This window comes from Lipotes vexillifer, unplaced genomic scaffold, assembly GCF_000442215.2.
Source record: "Lipotes vexillifer unplaced genomic scaffold, Lipotes_vexillifer_v1.1 scaffold1544, whole genome shotgun sequence".
NCBI classification, from domain to species: Eukaryota; Metazoa; Chordata; class Mammalia; order Artiodactyla; family Lipotidae; genus Lipotes; species Lipotes vexillifer.
Genome location: NW_006791108.1, coordinates 309002 through 328968, shown reverse-complemented (window position 1 = coordinate 328968; position 19967 = coordinate 309002). Strand labels below are relative to the sequence as shown.

General features: G+C 36.3%; 1 protein-coding gene across 1 annotated transcript in view; it reads left to right on the top strand.

Moving 5' to 3' along the window:
* PUM3 (pumilio RNA binding family member 3) overlaps positions 1–19967 on the top strand; it is a 39862-nt gene that overhangs the window by 7840 nt on the left and 12055 nt on the right. Inside the window, exons 4-13 of the mRNA XM_007464195.1 lie at positions 1404–1539; positions 2133–2208; positions 4248–4341; positions 4604–4670; positions 5863–6037; positions 7011–7114; positions 8366–8444; positions 10629–10727; positions 11640–11693; positions 15566–15646. Coding sequence (XP_007464257.1) covers positions 1404–1539; positions 2133–2208; positions 4248–4341; positions 4604–4670; positions 5863–6037; positions 7011–7114; positions 8366–8444; positions 10629–10727; positions 11640–11693; positions 15566–15646 — 965 coding nt within the window. The remainder of the gene's footprint in view (positions 1–1403; positions 1540–2132; positions 2209–4247; positions 4342–4603; positions 4671–5862; positions 6038–7010; positions 7115–8365; positions 8445–10628; positions 10728–11639; positions 11694–15565; positions 15647–19967) is intronic.

The following is a 19967-nucleotide window of genomic DNA, read 5'->3' as shown; positions in this document are numbered from 1 at the left end:
CCTAATATTAATGGTAAATATGCCTTCTGTTGGCTGTAATCCTCTATTTCCAGGCTGGGAATAAGCAAGTGAGCAGAAAGGGGAGTAACTAAACACACTGTAGTATATTGAATGCCATTAAAAATTATATTCTTGAGGAATATTTAGTTTCATGGAAGAATGCTTACCACATAATAATGTTTATGTAAAGACAATAAGGAAATTAATATAAAACGTGTAGGGGAAAAGACAAGAAGGAAATAAAATGTTAATCCCTAGGTTTTGAGATTATAGGAGAATTTTGTTTTTTGAGTGTATTTCTAATCAGAGAAGGGGAGATATCTAGAAATAACTTTTTCTCCTAAGGGTTCTTTGCAGGGTACTCATGTAAATAATACCCATTTTATTAAGTTTTTTTTTTGTTTGGCCCCTTTGGGTTTTTTTCATTCAATTAATAAGTTATTTAGATTGTGAAGACCAACAATAACCAATAGAAAGATACTCAACTTTTATAGCATGACCCTAATTGTAGAGAACTGAGGAATTTTGATTGTGCGTTGTCATGAGTAAGAGACAGCAGAGAAAAAAGTTTTAGAGCCATGTCTAGGTTTGAATCCTGACTCTGCCACTTAGGAGTTAACGTGACCTTGGACAAGGAACTTACCTGCTTGGTGCCTTTGTTTCCCTGACATGAAGGGGATAATAATAGTACCCACCTCATAGGGTTGTTGTAAGAATTAAATCACTTAATACATAACAGCACTCAGAAGAGTGAATTTTTTTGCTTGTTTGTTTGCGGTATGCGGGCCTCTCACTGTTCTGGTCTCTCCCCTTGCGGAGCACAGGCTCCGGACGCGCAGGCTCAGCGGCCATGGCTCACGGGCGCAGCCGCTCCGCGGCATGTGGGATCTTCCCGGACCGGGGCATGAACCCGTGTCCCCTGCATCGTCAGGCGGACTCTCAACCACTGTGCCACCAGGGAAGCCCAAGAGTGAATTTTTGAATATTGTTTTTCCTATGTTAATTTGGACTAATTTTTCTTTTCATTGAGAACTGATGATACCTAAAGTCCAATGATCTTAATGTTCTAGAGTAAAATTTTGTTTTACAATTGGGAAAGATGCTTAAACTTTTTAAATTGCTTTTATAATCTGTTTAGTTTCCTTTTTTTTTCTTAATAGGTATCCTGTTAAGATTAAATAAATGTTGAATAGATGAGCAGTTGGTGTCAGCCAAATTTAAAATGTGTAAACTGCTCAGAAAATGAAATAAAGTATAAGTTGGTAGGGAATGATGTTTTCCCCCTTCTAGTTTCCTCAATGAGTATTGATCTTGATTAGTGATTGCCATAGGTACCTAATTTGTCCTTATGTATGGCACTGAGAATGTTAAATGTAATTGAAAATAATTTCTGTAATGACTAGACCCAGCAGCCAAGAAACCCAAATGGGATGAGTTCAAAAAAAAGAAAAAAGAACTGAAGCAGAGCAGGCAACTCAGTGATAAAACCAACTACGACGTTGTTGTTCGGGGGAAGCAGATCTGGGAGATCTTAAGAAGGTAATGCTACTTAATGGCATCTTTATTAGGCCCTTTGAGATGATGGAGGAGTAACGGTGTACCTAGTAAATAGTGAAATGTCCTAAGATAAATGACATAGCACTTGGGTTATTTAGGGAGTACTCATAATACTCCAGTAGAGGCATCAGTGTTTGGATGTCTGCCTGTTGCAGAAATGTGTGGAATCATTCGGATGGTGTCAGATCTGCTTATGAAAATGAATGAGAGTTAAAATGGATTTGACGTCCTTCCTGAGAAATTTCTGAGAAAATGAAGGACAATTCTTTTTGGCTAGATTTTGAAATACTTGAGTACTTGGTGTCTTGGACTTGTTTTATTATTTTCTTTACTTTTGAAGTTCTGGCTGTTAAGATTTAGATTGATGCATAAAATTATACCTTGTGAGGTGAGTTTCTGCCTTTGAGAAAATTACTTTTCTCTGGCTGCTCTGGAATAGTAATTTTAATGTCCAGTTTGCTCTCTTCGAAGAGAAAATCATACTGAACTGGGTGAACATACACTGGTATGATTTTTATTTTTGTGTGTTTAAAATAATGTCTTTACTTAGGCTATGTTTCCTGCCTCTTTTATAGAAAAGATTGTGACAAAGGAAAAAGAGTCAAGTTGATGAATGATTTGCAGAAGTTGATTCAAGGGAAAATTAAAACTGTAAGTAGGGCATACTCAGTTGCAATTTTAACAATTGAAATTGACTCGCAGTAAAGGGTAGTTGACCATTCTGGCAGGTGAAATTGTTTCTGTTTTTAATGTATTTGGCCTCAAGTACCTTTTATAATACTGATTAAAAAATTTAATAGTGAGAGACCTTACTGCCGGGAAATTATAAAAAGGCTATCAAGTATTTGGCTGTTCATTTTAAAATAATTTACTTAAAATAAATCAGTGTTCTCCTAAAGTTATCTCAAGAAATTTATTAGTTCAACAGTGTTCGTTAGAATATCTTGCAGTTAACTCTATACTTTTGTATGTTCTAAATTGTTGGCTATTTCGTATGTGTGATGCAAACACATGATTACTTTCTTCCTGCGTTTACAAGCATCATGCAAAGATCTTTAAAATATAGTAGATTTGGGACTTCTGAATTGATTTTCGTTGTTGCTGTTTAATCCTGTTTTATAGTAAACTTCTGTTGATTCTTGTGTGTTTGGATAAATACTTAGTGATATTCACTTGTAAATCAACAGACTCGGTATCTTTGGAGACCCTTGAGGGGCAGCCTTTGCCGAACCACGTACGTGGGTCTAACCAGATGCTGTATTGCAGTTGAAGGACTGTCTTAAAGTAGTGAGTTCCCAGCTGCTGCTTTCTTAAAGCCAGCAAGGTCTTTTTAGGTTGGAACTCCTCGTCTCTAGCAGTAGTTTGTTACACTCAGTTTATAAATACTTTACACTCAAGATCCTTTCCCGATTACCCTTAGGTTATTACTGCATGCCCATGGACTTGGAGGTTAGTCTGGTATTCAGATACCCACTCTGCTATTTAAAATATGTGTGCCTTTAGACAATAACAGCCTATTTATTGATTATTTACTGTGTGCTAGGAATTATGCTAACCAGTGCGTACTTTGTATCCTTTAACTTAGTCATCATCCCTATTAAACGTTTGATACATCTGGGCTCAGAGAAGTTAAGTTTCATCCCCAGCGTCACAAGGATAGCAAGTTCCTTAACTTCTCATAAACTTACTTTAATCTATAAAGTGCTAATAACAACAACGCATTTTTAAGGTTGCTTTGAGTTTAAATGAGAAAAATATACTTAAGCACATGTATTGGTTACATAGTAGGTAATCAACATATGCACAAAACAGCCTTATTTCTTTTTTAAAATTATTTTTAAAGTTTTATCAAAAATGTCTATGCAAATCTCCCTTAAGGAAATTCTTTGGAAATCCATGACTTTGATGAAGGTATACCTTCACCTTCTGACTTGTTAGAATTTAAAAATTTAAAGACAGACTCAGCAACGAGTAATAAGCACTATTAAAGTAGACTGTAGCATATAAAAAATAATAGTGCATGACTGATTATCTGCGGTTATTGCTTTAGAAAATTGATCAGCAAGTCCTTCAGTGAAGATCTAATCCATCCAGTAGTTGTGAGGGGGCTTGGGCTGGAGAATCAGATTTGAAATTCTAGGAATATAACTGGATGTATGTTCAGGGATTATAATGAAAATGTGAGAAATGGAGTGATTAGCTCATAATGTAATTGCCAATGTGTATCTAGATTATTATAATAATTAGGTATTATTTATGTAGCAATACTTTGGTTGCCAAAGCCAAACATTCTTAGATCATTTATATTTTTTAAAAAATCATAGAATAATAGAATTTTTGCACTGAAAAATTCCTCTTTTAGGGAAAGTAACTATCAGAGAAATGAAAAATGTAGTGTGTATAATCATTAGACAGGTTTGGTTTGAATTATAATGATAGAATCTTGCAGAATACTTGAATGCATTCCTGTCTCAATGCTGTACGGTAGCCAGCAAAACCAAAGAATGCCATTCTGAACAATTCAACAAGAATTTCTACTCCCAAGTAAACGAGGTTTGATTAGCTATGAAGACCCTACTTTTTTTTCTCACAGGAATTGTGAAAGAGGCAGCAATACAACATAAATAATATGATAGAAGCATATATTTTCAGAGAGAATTGGTCTAAAGGCCCCAACTGTTTTCCTGCAGATTGCGTTTGCACATGATTCAACTCGTGTGATCCAGTGTTACATTCAGTATGGCAACGAAGAGCAGAGGAAACAGGCTTTTGAAGAGCTGCGAGGTATTTCTTATATATATTTCATAATTGTTTGTAAGAAGTCGCTTGTTTTCTCTTGAAATACCCAACACTGTCCTGGAAAAGAATTCTGTTGAGGGATAGCAGTGTGTCCTCTGCAGGACCTTTTCTGTTTATTTGGGTTTTTTTGCCTGGGACAAATAGGGAGTTATTCGTTTGTGTTCCCAAGATTGTGCAGTTAGTTCTTCCCTTGTTTCTGGAGGACTGGAATGAGGTTATCATTAATGTAATGTATTTTGTTTTTCAGGTGATTTGGTTGAATTAAGTAAAGCTAAATATTCCAGAAATATTGTTAAGAAGTTTCTCATGTATGGGTGAGTTGTTCTATTTATAAAATATTTTTTTATTAGTTTTTTAAAGGTGTGGATACCTGTTGTGTGCAAATAAATGTTGCTTAAAAGTCTGTTACCATAATAGGAGGCTTAAGCAGATGCTTGTGATGTTTGCAATGAGTATGGTCTTAAAAAATTAATGTTATTAAAATTAATGTAAAATGATGGTATTGTCTTCATTGTTCTTACGAGTATATCTTGAAGCCCTGGAAGAAGAGAAATGGTTATAATGAACTTTAAATTAGTCACCAGTTATTTAGAAGATGGAGTGATGGGGAGGGGCAGGTGAGTAGGCTCAGAAGCAGGGTTAGTGGGTTAGGAAATGTCGAGATGGGAGGATTTCCTAGACTAGGTGGAATTGATACTTGTCTTGCTGTCTCAAGTATAATAATGGGCCAAAATATGCTAATCAACAACAAAAAGTACAGCTGACAAATTTTCAAAAACTGTATTCCTGACTAGAATTACTGGCCACTTGATTATTTTAGGTTAGAATAGAAATATTTGTGATTAAGTTCTGTTTTAAAAGAGAATCCTGGAATATGTTTTATTCATATTATCCTGCATGTTTGACTTTTACCTTCTCCTTTTCTCCTTCTACCCCGCTTCTTTTAAGCTGAACAATTTACTAATGGGAACTGACATTTATTGAGCACTTACTATGTGCTGGTTACAGTTCTCAGTGCATCTTAACTCATTTATCCTCACATCAACCTTATTCTTTCTATTCTATGACTAGAGAAGCTGAGGCACAGAGCGGTAAAATACCTTGCCCAGGGTCTTTCAGCTGGTAAGACCCTAGGTCTTTTCAAACCTAGGCAGGCTGGCCTCCGAGTCGCTTAGAAATGCAAGGTAGAGGGAATTCCCTGGCGATCCAGTGGTTAGGACTCCACAGTTTCATTGCTGAGGGCCCAGGTTACATCCCTGGCTGGGGAAACTAAGATCCTGCAAGCCGTGCAGCACGGCCAAAAAAAGAAAAAAACAGAAAAAGAAAAGAAAAAAATACAAGGTAGAAATACAAGGCAATTTGATTTTCCCTCTCGTAGAATTTCTCTGTGTTAGCCACCTCCACACACAATGATGAGCTGGCCTCAGAAGAAGTGTGTTATGTTTTGTTGCCACCCAGCTTTCTCCTTCTATCGCTTCTCTTTTCCCATGGTCACGCTGGGTTTAGGAGTAAAGCACAGATTGCAGAGATAATGAGAAGCTTTAAAGGTCACGTGAGGAAGATGCTGCGGCATGCGGAAGCGTCCTCCATCGTGGAGTACGCCTACAATGATAAAGCCATCTTGGAGCAGAGGAACATGCTGACAGAAGAGCTCTATGGGAACACATTTCAGCTTTACAAGGTGACATTTCAAGACATTTTTCCTAGAGATTTTGCTTTCTCTGTGTGCTGTTCCTTACCTTCCAATGCCCTGTTTTCAGAATGTATTTTTACTTCGGTTGTTCCTTTAAGAGACTACGTCATAGCCTTTATCCTCTTGGATTATTTTGTCTCTGGTGTAATAAGCAAGTGATCATACTTACATTTCTTTCTCCCAGAGCACAATCTTTAAATCCCCTATAAATTAAAACTACTTTTGTTACTCCTTCCCAAGTACTGTGTGTAGTGCTTTGGCACTTCTGTTTCTACAGTCAGATAGACCAAGGAAGAAGTCAGTGAAGCTCTGTAAACACCCCTTAACCAGCTCTGGTTGAAGGGCATCAAGCTCCCTGTTGCTGCCTTCTCCCATGTTTCCTCATGTTTGTGGATTACCCTTCCCCGGGTCATATGCAGAGAGGAAGCAGAGTAGAGAGACCCAACCTTGGATTTAGTACAAGGCTAGTAATGGGACTAGGACAGTTAAAGGATCAGTTTCAGACTTTAGGATACAAATACACATATTTATCTCCAGGGAGATGGATTGATTCCTGAGTTCCTTCTGCTAGTCAGTTTCAGCCCCTGGGTTGAACTTAGTGCTTTGTTTCCTTTGTCACAGTCACTATAGGACTATCCAGCTAATTACAAAACCTGGTGGCAAGAATTTGTTAACTGACTACTTGATCTTATGATTAGGCACATGCTAGGTGCTTGGCAAGTATGGACTGGCTGGTTGGTTATTTAGCTTGGCTCTGGAAGTAAGATGGAGGGTGTATAGAATGAGAATTAGATAATCAAGAATTACCCTGTGAGTGTATCTACAGCGGAGCTTTTGTTATGTAAATATGGCAAATCTAAAAATTTAAGTTTATGTAAAATGACAATAATTGATTTTCTTTGTTCTGAAGTTGAAGAAACTTGATTAAATTTAGAGGGGTTTGATTTTTCTTCTGTTGCAGTCAGCAGATCACCCAACTCTGGACAAAGTATTAGAGGTACAACCAGAAAAACTAGAGCTTATCATGGATGAAATGAAACAGATTCTAACTCCAATGGCCCAAAAGTAAGGAAGCTGGTTTTTTTTTTTTTTCTTAACAAATGGCATTTGAAGGAGGAAAGTTTTACATAGGCTTTGCAGAGAAAAAGTGGATAGTTTCCCAGCTATAGTCTGTTATTTAAATTGGATTGTGAGATTTAAAAGCCCATGCATTTGGCCTTCGTGGAATTTGTACCACCACAGTGGAGTGGTTAGGGCATTACGTCTGGGACCAGACTTCCTGGATGTGAATCCTGGTGCTCTCTCAGTTACTAACTCTGTGACCTTGGGCAACTTAACTTCTCTGTGCCTCAGTTTCCATATCTGTAAAATTACGATAATAATAGTATATATTTCATAGAGTTTTATGAAGATTAAATGGGCTGATATTTCCAAAGTGCTCAGAACAGTGCTTTGCCATTAAAAACAACATGTTTTTGCCGTCTACATGGATACTCCATGTGAACTTGAAGTCTTTGGTGGCTGATCATTAGCCTCCACTGTACACCTGAATTCACCAAGTGTCACACTAGGAGGCTTGGATCAATTAGGTGTTGTTGTGGGCTTCCCTGGTGGCGCAGTGGTTGAGAGTCCGCCTGCCGATGCAGGGGACACGGGTTCGTGCCCCGGTCTGGGAAGATCCCATGTGCCGCGGAGCGGCTGGGCCCGTGAGCCATGGCCGCTGAGCCTGCGCGTCCGGAGCCTGTGCTCCGCAACGGGAGAGGCCACAACAGTGAGAGGCCCGCGTACTGCAACAAAAAAAAAAAAAAAAAAAAAAAAAAAAAAAAAAAATTAGGTGTTGTTGCAATTGCTGATACTGTTTTGATCTATTTAGGATTTAACTGCTAAAATGATTTTGTGAAACTGACGCATTATAAAGGAGGCTTGACAGAAAGAAAATAGCCATTAAAAAATAGTCTACATGTGGATTTCTAATCACATGTCCATTGTTGTGTAAAAGAATATAGATGTCCTTATCTAAGAAAGTCGAGTGTATTTTGAATGATAATTTCATATTTGCTGATTAGATACTAGAAACTTGTACTCTGGTCTTGGTTGTAGATGGCAACCAAGACCTATATATATTTTAATAGGTCTAAAAGTTCTTTTTTTTTTAGTCTTAGTATTGCTAAAGATATGATTTATTTTATGACAAATGACATTTGCTAAAACCATTTCACTTGTTTTGATTATTTTAGGGCGACCGAGGTTACCTATCTCTGTATTGTTGTGGTGCCATTTCTGACTTTTTTTTTTCTTCTTTTTTTCTGTTTTCAGAGAAGCTGTGATTAAGCACTCACTGGTACATAAAGTATTCTTGGACTTTTTTACCTATGCACCCCCAAAGCTGAGATCAGTAAGTTCTTGGTTTTAGGTTTTAAACTGAAACATGTAGAACTGTGTAAAAAATGTGGAATACTGCTTTGATGTATATTGGCTTTTGAAAATTTTAAAGAATTGTTTCCTTATTTAGAAAAGATAATGTGCTAAACTCCCTTTGAAGAAGTCTACTAATTCCAGTTAGATTTTTGCCAGAAGACAGTAGAATTGACCATAATTTTATCAGTTTCATTGAATTTTTATATTTTAATTATAATCCAGAGAGCATCCTTTAGCTTAACCTAATCAGAAAATGAACTAACATGGAGGAATATTCAGCATTCAGTGAGTTCAAAATTCACCTGTATTGATACAAAAAAAAAAATTATATTGGTGTTAAAAGGTTACAGGAGGACACTAAGTGAACCATGAAAAACTGGACCTTACATGAGAGTGAAGGTAAATTGCACTGCCCTTCAAGTCAGTGATGGGAATATAGATGAGAATTCATTTAGTCCCCTGAATTTTGCTTGCTTCATCATACTGTGAACTCATCATCCATTTGTTCTCATTCTAATAATAAGCGATAACCAAGTAACGAGACTCAGGTCTTTTTAACAAATATGCCGGATTAAACATTCATAGGAATTTTGACCCTCTCAAAATTGACATGCAAAATAGTTTTCCAAGAGTAGCCACCTACCTAAGCGTGTGGTTCAGTGACCACAGCAGCTGCTGATTCTCTTTAGGGGATTTCTCTCTTGTTCTGGCACAGCACAGTATCTCACAGTTCTGGATTTACTGAGGCAGGACTTTATTTTCAGAACTGAGAAAATAATCATTTGAATATATTCCGTAGTAGAAAGTCTTTATCTTCTTAATGTTGAATGTGTTTTAGTAATAGCAAAAAATCATTGGGAACTTAGTGTGAATATAAAATAATCAGACAGGTCTTTGTGGCCCTGGGGGCATTTTCAATAGAGAGACTTTAAAAAAAAAAAAAACTTTTGGAGGTAAAAGAAGCATAATTGGAATATATGTTTCACTCCCCAACTGGATAGCTTTGAAGAGATTCATAAGTTCAGGTATGTAAGCTGAAAGCTATGTTCTTGAGATTTATCCTGGAAAAGGATTGTAAGATAGTTGAGGGTGAAATTGCTGTTCCTTATTGATAAAAATAGGCCACTTTTCTCCTTCCAGGCAGGAGACTTTGTATTTATTTAATATAAATTTTTAAATTGGGAATGGACTAAACTGGCCCCGCAGCTGTTAGCTGGCAGAATTCACTTATGTCCTATATGCTAGACTTCCAAATATAATTATGAAATTATATACATTGAAAATAAGGAATAAAGATTAAAAATAAGCTAAAATTACCTTGTAATAAATTAGTGATTGGGTTTTTACTTAAAGGTTATTGAGTGAAGGCCTAGTGAAGGCCTAGTCTAAATGTTAATGTAGGGATAAATATTTCTTAGAGAAATGTTATTTAAGTGTCTTTACGGTGAATTATTAATATGATTTCCAGAGGTAATCCAGTGAGTGATAAATTAAAAAAGAAAAACTTTTTCAGACAAAATTAGTGTTTTGGTGTTCTGCTTGTTATATACATGACTCTTTTAGGGAAGAACATTTTATTTATTTTATCTGGCTTTTTTATTAAAAATTCCCTTCTTCCCACAGCCAACTCTTAGATTTTTTTTTTCTTGAGAAGTCCTTTAGAATATACTATACGTATACAGTTGACCCTACAACACCACGGCGGGGTGGGGTGCCGACATTCCCGTCCCCCTCAGTGGAAAATCCGCCTATAATCAGCCCTCCCCATCAGCAGTTTTGATTGTGGATTCACCCACCTTCAGATGGTGTAGTGCTATAGTACATATTTACTGAAAAAAAATCAGCGTGTAAGTGGACCCGCCTGGTTCAGATCTCACTCGGGGTCAACCGTTTACATACTTTTTTGAACAGACGTTGGTAAAACTCAGGGATTTTAATAAGAAATTGCCTGCCAGCAGTACTTACTGCTCTTGATGGAAAAGAATGTTTCCAGGAAGCGGTTGTATGGACGTATGCCTGTCCACAAAATTAAACATTAAATTGTTTGCTACCTATACTTTCTGCCTTTCATTCTCTGTGCATAACTGCTCCTTAGTAGACAGATTGTGAGAAAGTAAAAAGAAAGAGTAAACCAAAGCCCTGAACTGCATTTATTCCCCAGGAGGTGATTGAAGCCATCCGAGAAGCAGTGGTATACCTGGCGCACACACACGATGGCGCCAGAGTGGCCATGCACTGCCTGTGGCACGGCACGCCCAAGGTAAGCGTCAGGCGGGGCTTGACTTGCCTTTCCTTAGACTTTTTCGGTCTCCTTGGGGTTTTGCCCTCTTGTGCACAACAATGTTATCTTTGCAAAGTTGTGCCTCAAGGCCTCACAGAAACTGGCTCCCCTTTGAGCTTTGTTTCTTCTCTACTGGAGTCTTCTTAAAGTTTGAAAACCTTGGGTTGTCTTGTATGAGGAGGGGTGTGTCAAGCAAGTAAACACACTATTTATGTTAGGCTTAAGTTTATAAAATTTTGGTACCTGTCAGCCTCTTTGATTCCTCATTTAATGATCTTGTTGTGGGAGAGGGAGAGGAAAGAGAAGAAAATGAGCAGCTGTGCATTTGCTCCCATGGTTCTTAAGTACTGTGAGGGAAAAGGTAATGATCCATATTAATTATAGAAGCTTGACAGAAATGATCATCATTTCCTTGATTGGTATAATTCTGCCTTCAAAAGACAGTTGTATTTTGTCCACTTTTTTCTTTCGTCCATTTTTCAATACAAACTTAATTTCTCCTCAACAAGTAATGTATTGAATGCCATCTGTATGCTACACTTTTATGCATTTGAAGGCAGTTCAGACATTGGAAGAGGGATCTCAGTTCTTACTATAAAAGGAGGTAGTTTCACTAGTTTTGCCTTGCAACTAATAATTTTATGGTTCCATATTTATGTCTCAATGGATTGTCACATAGAAGTCTAAGATTATAATACCTCTGAGAGGACTTATAGTGTATTGCATTTTTTGGTTCTGGTTGAATAACTATTTTCACTAATGAAAAGTGTGCCACTCCAATGAAAATTTAATATTATATAAAAATTTCAACTATGAAATACCTTAATCTATAGCTAATCTGTAACTAAACCTGTAGCTATAAGTTCATTGAGACAATTTTTCTTTTTTAAGGACAGGAAAGTGATTGTGAAAACAATGAAGACTTATGTTGAAAAGGTGGCTAATGTAAGTATAAAAACTACATACTTCTTGGGGACTTCCCTGGCTGTCCAGTGGTTAAGACTTCACCTTCCAATGCAGGGGGTGCGGGTTTGATTCCTGGTTGGGGACCTAAGATTCCCACATACCTCGGGGCCAAAAAACCAAAACATAAAGCGGAAGCGATATTGTAACAAATTCAATAAAGACTTAAAAAAAAAATGGTCCACATCAAAAAAAAAAAAAAATTCTTAAAAAAAACCCTACATATTTCTTTTAACTATTTTTAACAATAAAATGTATTTATATCTATTATAGGAAATTTGAAAAGTTCAGAAAATTACCAAGAAAATTATTTATTGTTTCATTTTGTTATAGTCTATTTTTATGCATATGCATGTCTTTTTATATATTATTAAATTTACACAAAATGAATTTCTCCTTTTTTCATTTAACATTGTACTGTGGCAGTTTTCCATTTTTATTAGATAAGTTTTGAAGACCTGATATTTAGTCTCTAGGTAAATTGCACTTCAGAAACTTGTTACCAATTTTCATTACCACCAAAACATAACAGAAAGTGAAACTTGTCTCTTAGATTAAATTTGTAGTGTGGTCAAAGAAAATTTTAGTTAAGTTTTATAATTCTTTGGAATCTTTTGGAGATGCTATAACAGCTTTTCGTATGAAATTGGAGGATATAAAAAGTTTTTTCTGAAGGATTAGTTGCCTCAAAAAATAGTATTTCTGTGTACTTAAATACTAAATAGTTTTCCATAATAATTCTAAAATATATGTAGTAGTAAGCATTAGTTTTCAATTTTTGAACTATTTTATATATTATGTTTTATAGCTTCTAATTTACAGGTGAACTAAAATTAGTGATATCAACAACTTTTCCCTCTGAAAAATCCAATAAGAACTACTGGCATCTAGTGAATACTTGATATAGTAAATGCTGATTCAAATTCAGATAAACTGGTGCTCTGTGATTTTATACGTATCTGTTGTCTTCTGTAGGATTCAAGACTAGGAAGAGAGTTAGTATAAAACCACATAGAAGGCAGATAACTTGGCTGTAACAAAATGAAATAAGAGGCTCTCTAGTGAGGAGTTTTTAGAGTATGAGAAAACTTTATGATTCATAATTCATCATTAAGTAAATCTTTTTGTATAATATCTTAGTTTGAATATTTTAAATCAGAAATGAGTAAAAATAGAATGTTAATAGAAAGTTCTATTAGGTGGAAGGGAGGGATAAACTAGGATTTGGGATTAACATATACACACTACTATATAGAGTGGATAATCAACAAGGACCTACTGTAGAGCGCAGGGAACTCTACTTAATATTCTGTAATAATCTAGATGGGAAGAGATTCTGAAAAAAAGATGGATATATGTATATGTATGACTGAATCACTTTGCTGTACACCTGAAACGAATACAACATTGTAAATCAACTGTAGTCCAATATAAAATAAAAATATAAAAATAAAATGACATTGGAAAAAAAAGTTCTGAAAGGTATTAATAGTAAAAGACACTCTTTTGTAATAAAATTAGATTGTTTTAATTTTACAATTTGGTTACATCAACAGTAAATTTTTTTTGGACAACCTCATCCCCCCAAGGTATTGCGATGTTAGCAAATTAACAATTCAGTGTCTTTTTTATCTCTAGGAGTTGCTTCTAAAGGGCTGAGATAAACTAATACAACCCATGGATTTGGTCTATGGGTTATTTGGAAGTATTTAATTTCCAGATATTAGGGGTTTCTTGATATACTCTGTATTATTTCAGTCTTTTGAAATTTATAATGACTTATTTTATGGACCAGTGGATGGTCTATGTTAATGTCTTGAAAAGAATATGTGGGTGTAGTCCTCTATAAACGTCAATTAGATCAAAATGGTTTGTAGTGTTTTCAGATCATGGATGTTTTTACTGATTTTATTTATCATTGTCTAGTTCTATCAGTTGCTGGGGAAGTGTGTTCAAACTTCCAAGTGTAATTGTAGAATTGTCTATTTCTCACTTAAATTCTGTTCCACCTTCTGTATTCACCCAGAGAGATTTTACGCTTGGGTGTGTTTCCGTGTGTGGGACTTAAAAAACCAGAAACCTGTGGTTGTGTACTATATGCACAACATTCTCTACTTTGTTTCCTTCATTTAATTCATCTCAGGGGTCATTTTACGTCAATATATATTTATCTATCTACCTCTCTCTTGTTAATGACTTTATGATATTTTATTATATGACTTCCATAGTTCATTTAACAAGTCCCTACTATCAGACATGTTAGTTTCTAGTTTTTTATTTCAAATAATTCTCCAGGGCATATCCTTTGTTCGTATGTGGGAGCACGTCTGTAAGATACCTCCCTAGAACTACAATTGCTGGATCAGACAGTACATGCATTTTAAATTTTTAGTGTTGTTGTAAGTTGCCCTTAAAGAGGTTGAACCACTTTACAGTCTCATCAGCAACATAAAAGTGTGCCTGCTCTTCCCCAGACCTTTGCCAAATAATATACTATTATCAAGGGCTTTCACTTTTGTGTATAGGACAGGTGGGATATAGTATTTCATTGTTTAAATTATAGTCCTTAATTTATGAGCATTATTTCATATGCTTAAAGCCATTTGTACTTCTCTTTGTGAACTGATTCTTCATGTTCTCAGCCCATTTTTAGTTGATTGTTGGTCTTATATATAGTAAAAATGTTAGACCTTTGTTGTTTTTCTCCAGTTTGTTTCTAGTTGAGATGTTATTCCTGCCATATTCATCGGATCTGGCTCTGAATGAGTGTTGGCTGGTAGCAAAAGTCAAATCCCTCTTAAAGTAAAAAAAGATGTATATCATCATCTGGGATACTTAAAAGGAATATGCCACAAGCTTTGAAAACTCTTTTATTTAAACATAAAGTAGAAGTTCTGTAAATCTTGGAACAATATCAGCATCATGGAAAAAATTCTATTTTTTTAATAGTAATGATTGTGAAAGTCCTAATGTATATTTGTATGATCTCGTGCTGCTCTACTTTTTGAAAGCAATTGTTTTTATCTTATTCTCATATTCAGTATATAAGTATATTCTTCTAGTTCTTTTTTTTTTTAGTGTTGCTGTGTTAATTATATAGGATTATTTTAAAGAAATTGTACAATATACCAAAGAAAATGAAAAATTATTTGTAATCCTTCAACCCAGTGGTGACAGTGTTTTTCCTTCCAGGATTTTCTGTGTATGTGTATTATGTATATTTTGTATATGTAATTATATCTGAGTTTATATATTTTCTTTTTTATGATTGCAGTACTCTAGTTTTTTTTTCCCCCACTTGTCACTGTAACTTTCTTTGAGTTTAATTTTCAAATAGCTATTCATTAACAGGATACCTATTTTTGAGAGGTGTTATATTCTGATTAGTTTAAAAAAATGAGTCTCAGCTATTTAATATTGAAGGATGTGCTTACCTGTTTCTGTCTTTTTCTTACTCAACCTAGAATATAATTAACTAGGTCCTGACACAAGAGCACATTTCTTTGAATGACTTTTATCCATCTCATTTATATTATGCTGGATATGTTGTCAGGGTGGTAACCTTTTTGCGGTACGCGGGCCTCTCACTGTTGTGGCTTCTCCCGTTGCGTAGCACAGGCTCCGGACGCGCAGGCTCAGCGGCCATGGCTCATGGGCCCAGCCGCTCCGCGTCATGTGGGGATCTTCCCGGACCGGGGCACAAACCCACATCCCCTGCATTGGCAGGCGGACTCTCAACCACTGGGCCACCAGGGAAGCCCCAGGGTGATAACCTTTAAACGTAACTCCTTAGGTGGAAGAAAAGGGAGAATCTGTGTATTTTTTTAACCTTTACCGGCTTTCAATTCCTACAGGGCCAATACTCCCACTTGGTTTTATTGGCGGCGTTTGACTGTATTGATGATACTAAGCTTGTGAAGCAGATAATCATATCAGTAAGTAATTCACATAGTCTTGAATTTAATCTAAATTGATACATCATTTGTGAGTGTGTAAGTTTGATTTCACACGTAGATGTTTAAAGACTTTGAAATGTGTAAATACTTTCTGCCAGTATTTCTTATTTTTTAGTTGCCTTAAGCCTATTTTGAGGGGTTGCTTTATTCCCGTACAAACCATAATCCTGTTACTTGATTATTACTGATTAATGTTGCTTTAAATATGTAAAAGACTGCTTAAATTAGGGTAATGTGACTTTTTAGACCATGTAACGTACTAAAAGAAAAACTAGCGATGCAGTGTTTAGATTTGATCGGAAATTTATTTTCATAGTAATTCTTCAGTTATTCAAGAACTCATGTCCACCCGGGCAGAAGCTATCCATGACCTTTTTTCTTTCCCTTTGGAGAAACTACCTCTGCATAGCTTATCAATACATCTGTCCTGACTTGAACTGGAGAAGAAAAACTGATGAAGTTCACTCAATTGTGATGGCTTCTTAGAGATTTCATGAAAGCTGGTGTAGAGTTAGATTAAAAATTTTAACTAAAATCAGAATACTAGCTTCCTTTTTTATTTCAGTTTTTTAGCCTGGTATAATGACCATAAAGTGGTAATAATTGAATGCGGTTTACTTAACCCTAAATTTGCCTTCAGAACAACTGAGCTGTTCTCTTATAAAAACTACACCCAAGTAAAAACTATATTATGAAATAATTTTCTTCATTCTGCAATGACTGCCCCTTTTCTGACTTGAGATTCTGTGATCCTCTTTTATTTTTCCTTCCTTTATTTCTAGCATGCAAGGTGTGTTAGGAGTATGATAGAGGTTTCGGGGGAAGGCATAAGAAATTGCAACATTGGTAGCAGGGACTGAACCTGGAAATGTTTTAAAAAGCACATAATCTGTATAGACACAGATTATTCATTTGAAAGTTGGTACACATGGATGGGGCCCTTGCAGAAATCTTAGTGACGAAAGCGACTTCCACACCATCTGCAGGGAGAAGCATATGGATGTTCAGAAAGAGAATTTACCTGTTGGCCTGTGGTGGTGCTGTGGCCTCTTTGTAGCCTATCTGGACCAGTTAGAGCTGGCTGATTAGGAAAAATGTCCCAACTAGTGAAGGGATAGGAGATTTGTTTTCTCAGATGCCAGCTGTAGGTCCCAGTGTGTGAATTTCTCATGCCCTTGCTGTCATTTTCCAGCTTTCCCCTTGACTGTTTTAAGATTGTGATGACTTTCTCTGGGTTAGGATTGTGGGAAGAAACAAGTTGGCAGGACTTTGATGTTACTAACTGAGTATTTTGACATGTTCCTTGTGACTTTATTACCCTTTTGACTCCAATCAATAATGATTGTTTTTCATTCCAGTGACAGAAATGTGAGGCCATAGATTAGCTAATGAATAAAGTTGTTTCATGAAAATGGAAACAGGCTGGGCTATTGAAAGCTTGCTTTTGTTTAATATTTTCATGACAACTAAAATTTGCATAACTGTTCCAAATGGATTTTAAGAGAAACCAAACTTCCTTCAGGATTTGCCACAATTGTCTGCTAGATTATTTTTTTCCAAAGATTTATCCCACTTAAAGTCGCTGTTGAAACAGTTTTAATTCTTTGTGCTTATCAGTTTGATAAGCACAACTGTTTAACCCACATTCCTAGTGACTTTCTCATACTTAGGGCAGCTTTCCCTGAGAATGGCCTCATTTGCTGATGTCTTGCCTCCAGCTGACAAATGCTCAACGGGCTTTGTGTATCATTAAACTACGTAGCCAGCGATAAAATTATGGAATGCTAATTGCTCTTGCATTTTCCCCGCCATCCACCACAAAACCTGTTGCAGTATGCAGTGCTTGTTAAAAGTACCCCAGAAAGCTTAGTGTTGCAAAACATTCTGTTCAGGGTAACCAGACTCCTGCAAATGTCAGGTTGAAATCACAGCCTGGTCAGTTGAGCCCTCACCTTTCAAAATGGATACACACTGTTTCCCACTTACTTTACTTTACTTTCTGAAATAAACATACTTATAAATTCCGACCCTGGAATTGTTGGTATGATGCACCTGCTTTGACAGCAGTGATCCTCTAAAAAGGAAGTAAGTACACTGGCCAATTGCTCTTTGAGAGTGAATATTGATACATACTTTAAAGTGTAGTATCTTTAAGATGCTATACAGAAGATATAAAGAATAATAACAGTGAACACCCAGCCTCCCACCTGATCGGGCATGAAGAAGTAAAACTTGCCAAATACAGCTGAAGTTCAAGCCCTTTGTGTACTTTTTTTTTTTTTGCATACCCTTGTACCCGCCCCACCCCTGCTGTGATGGATTGGTGCTTATTATTTGCATGCATTCCCTTATCCTTTTGCTATATGTAGATGTTTATGGTATTATTTTGCATGTTTACAAATTCTGTATAAGTGATGTGTGTTTTCTCCTGCAACTTGCTTTTTCCTTTTGGCATTGTGTTTGTGCGTCATCATCAGGGAGGGGTCAGGAAGCTTTTTTTAATAAAGGGTCAGATAGTAATTATTTTAGGGTTTGTGAGTCGTGTATGGTCTCTGTCGCATATTCTTGTTTGTTTCTTGTTTAGCAACACTTTAAAATGTAAAAAAATATATATTTATATTCTTAGCTCACGGGATGTACAAAAACAGGCTGCTGGTTAGATTTGACCTACAGGCCATGGTTTACCCACCACTGTTCTAAACCATTCATTTTTCAATGCCAAATAGTTTTCTACTCTATGAATATACCACAGTTGATTTTTCCATTTTTTCTGTTGATGGACATTTAGGTTGTTTATAGTATTTGTGACTTTAAACATTCATATTATTTTGCTATTCCAAATAATTCTGTAAGCATTCTTGTATGTCTCCTCGTTTCTCAAAGGCATTTACTTAGCAGAACTGTGGGTTGCCAGATATGCTGCCCATATGTTATATAGAGTCATGGGTCTGTGTTTCCCACGCAGCCACTACAAAACCTGTTGCATTATGCAGTGCTTTTAAAAATAGCCAGGAAAACTTAGTGTTGCTAAGCATTCTATTCAGAGTAACTGGATTTCCTGAAATGTCAGGTTGAAATCATAGCCTAACAAACACTCCTTTTCTCTTTAAGACCAGGCTCCAATTCAATCTCCAGATAATGTTCTCTGATCTCTCAGCCAGACCTGCTCTCCCCGTTCTCTCAACTCTTATAATTTTTGTCTTTGCCATCTGTTCGTTTAGCAGTTAATTGTGATCTGACCCAGGGCTTACAAACTCAGAAACATTCATTGACCAGGCAGGTAAATGAGTGAGGCAGGCCAGGTTGGGAGGGGCGGGGGGGAACTAGAATGCACATGCCCTGTCCAAGTCGGTAACCACCCTTGGATCCAGCCTCTGGGAGTGTGAGCCCCATGGTGATAGATCTTCCAATTTATTTTTCTTTTTTAATTGTGATAAAATTTACCATCTTAGCCATTTTTAAGTATATAGTTAAGTGGTATTAAGTGTAGTCACACTGTTGTACAACCAATCTCCAGAACTTTTTCATCTTGCAAAACCAAAACTCTGTACGTTTAATAACCTCATCCCAATTTTTTGAGTGCCGCCAAAAAGTTGGACTTTTGTATAAAATCACCGCATTTTTAAAAACAAAACACTCAAGAGGCTGCAGTCACTGCCAGTGATCTAACCTTCTTCTTACACTTCTGTTTTTATCCATTATTTAAATCTCTTATTTTTATTTTTGACTTTTAAAGAGCTCCTCTTGCCTCTTCTGCTAGATTTTAGCTCTTTAAGGTTAAGGTCAACCTGTGTTTCTTTTTGTTCACACACAACCTTCCATAGAGGAACACGCACCATGGATGGGCATGGTGCTCAGTAATGTATGTTGCATTTTGCATTTCTTTCTTCCACTGAAAATGCATATGTGCTCTAACCTTACTTCCAGTGTGCACCTTTCATTTTGACCTTTACCTTTCCCTTTTAAAAGAGGGTTGGCAAAACGAGAATGCCAAAGAATCTGACAAGGGTCCAACACAAGGTCAGAATGGCCACACATTTTCACAAGGGAGATCTTTTGTTCTTCCTGCACTTTTCTTCATTTACATACCTGCTTTAGAGTAAAGCATAAGGGAAAGATATTACAACAGTGGTCCTTCTTGTGATTTTCTCAAAGTAAGAGGGAAAGATAATTGAAAACCTTTACATTTGAACCTTCATTGTTGGGGCTCTTTTCTCTTTTGAGGATGCCAAACTCATGACTCCCATCAGCTTTATTTAACCTCCATAGTTAAAGATGCTGTATATTGATGGGTGTTTTC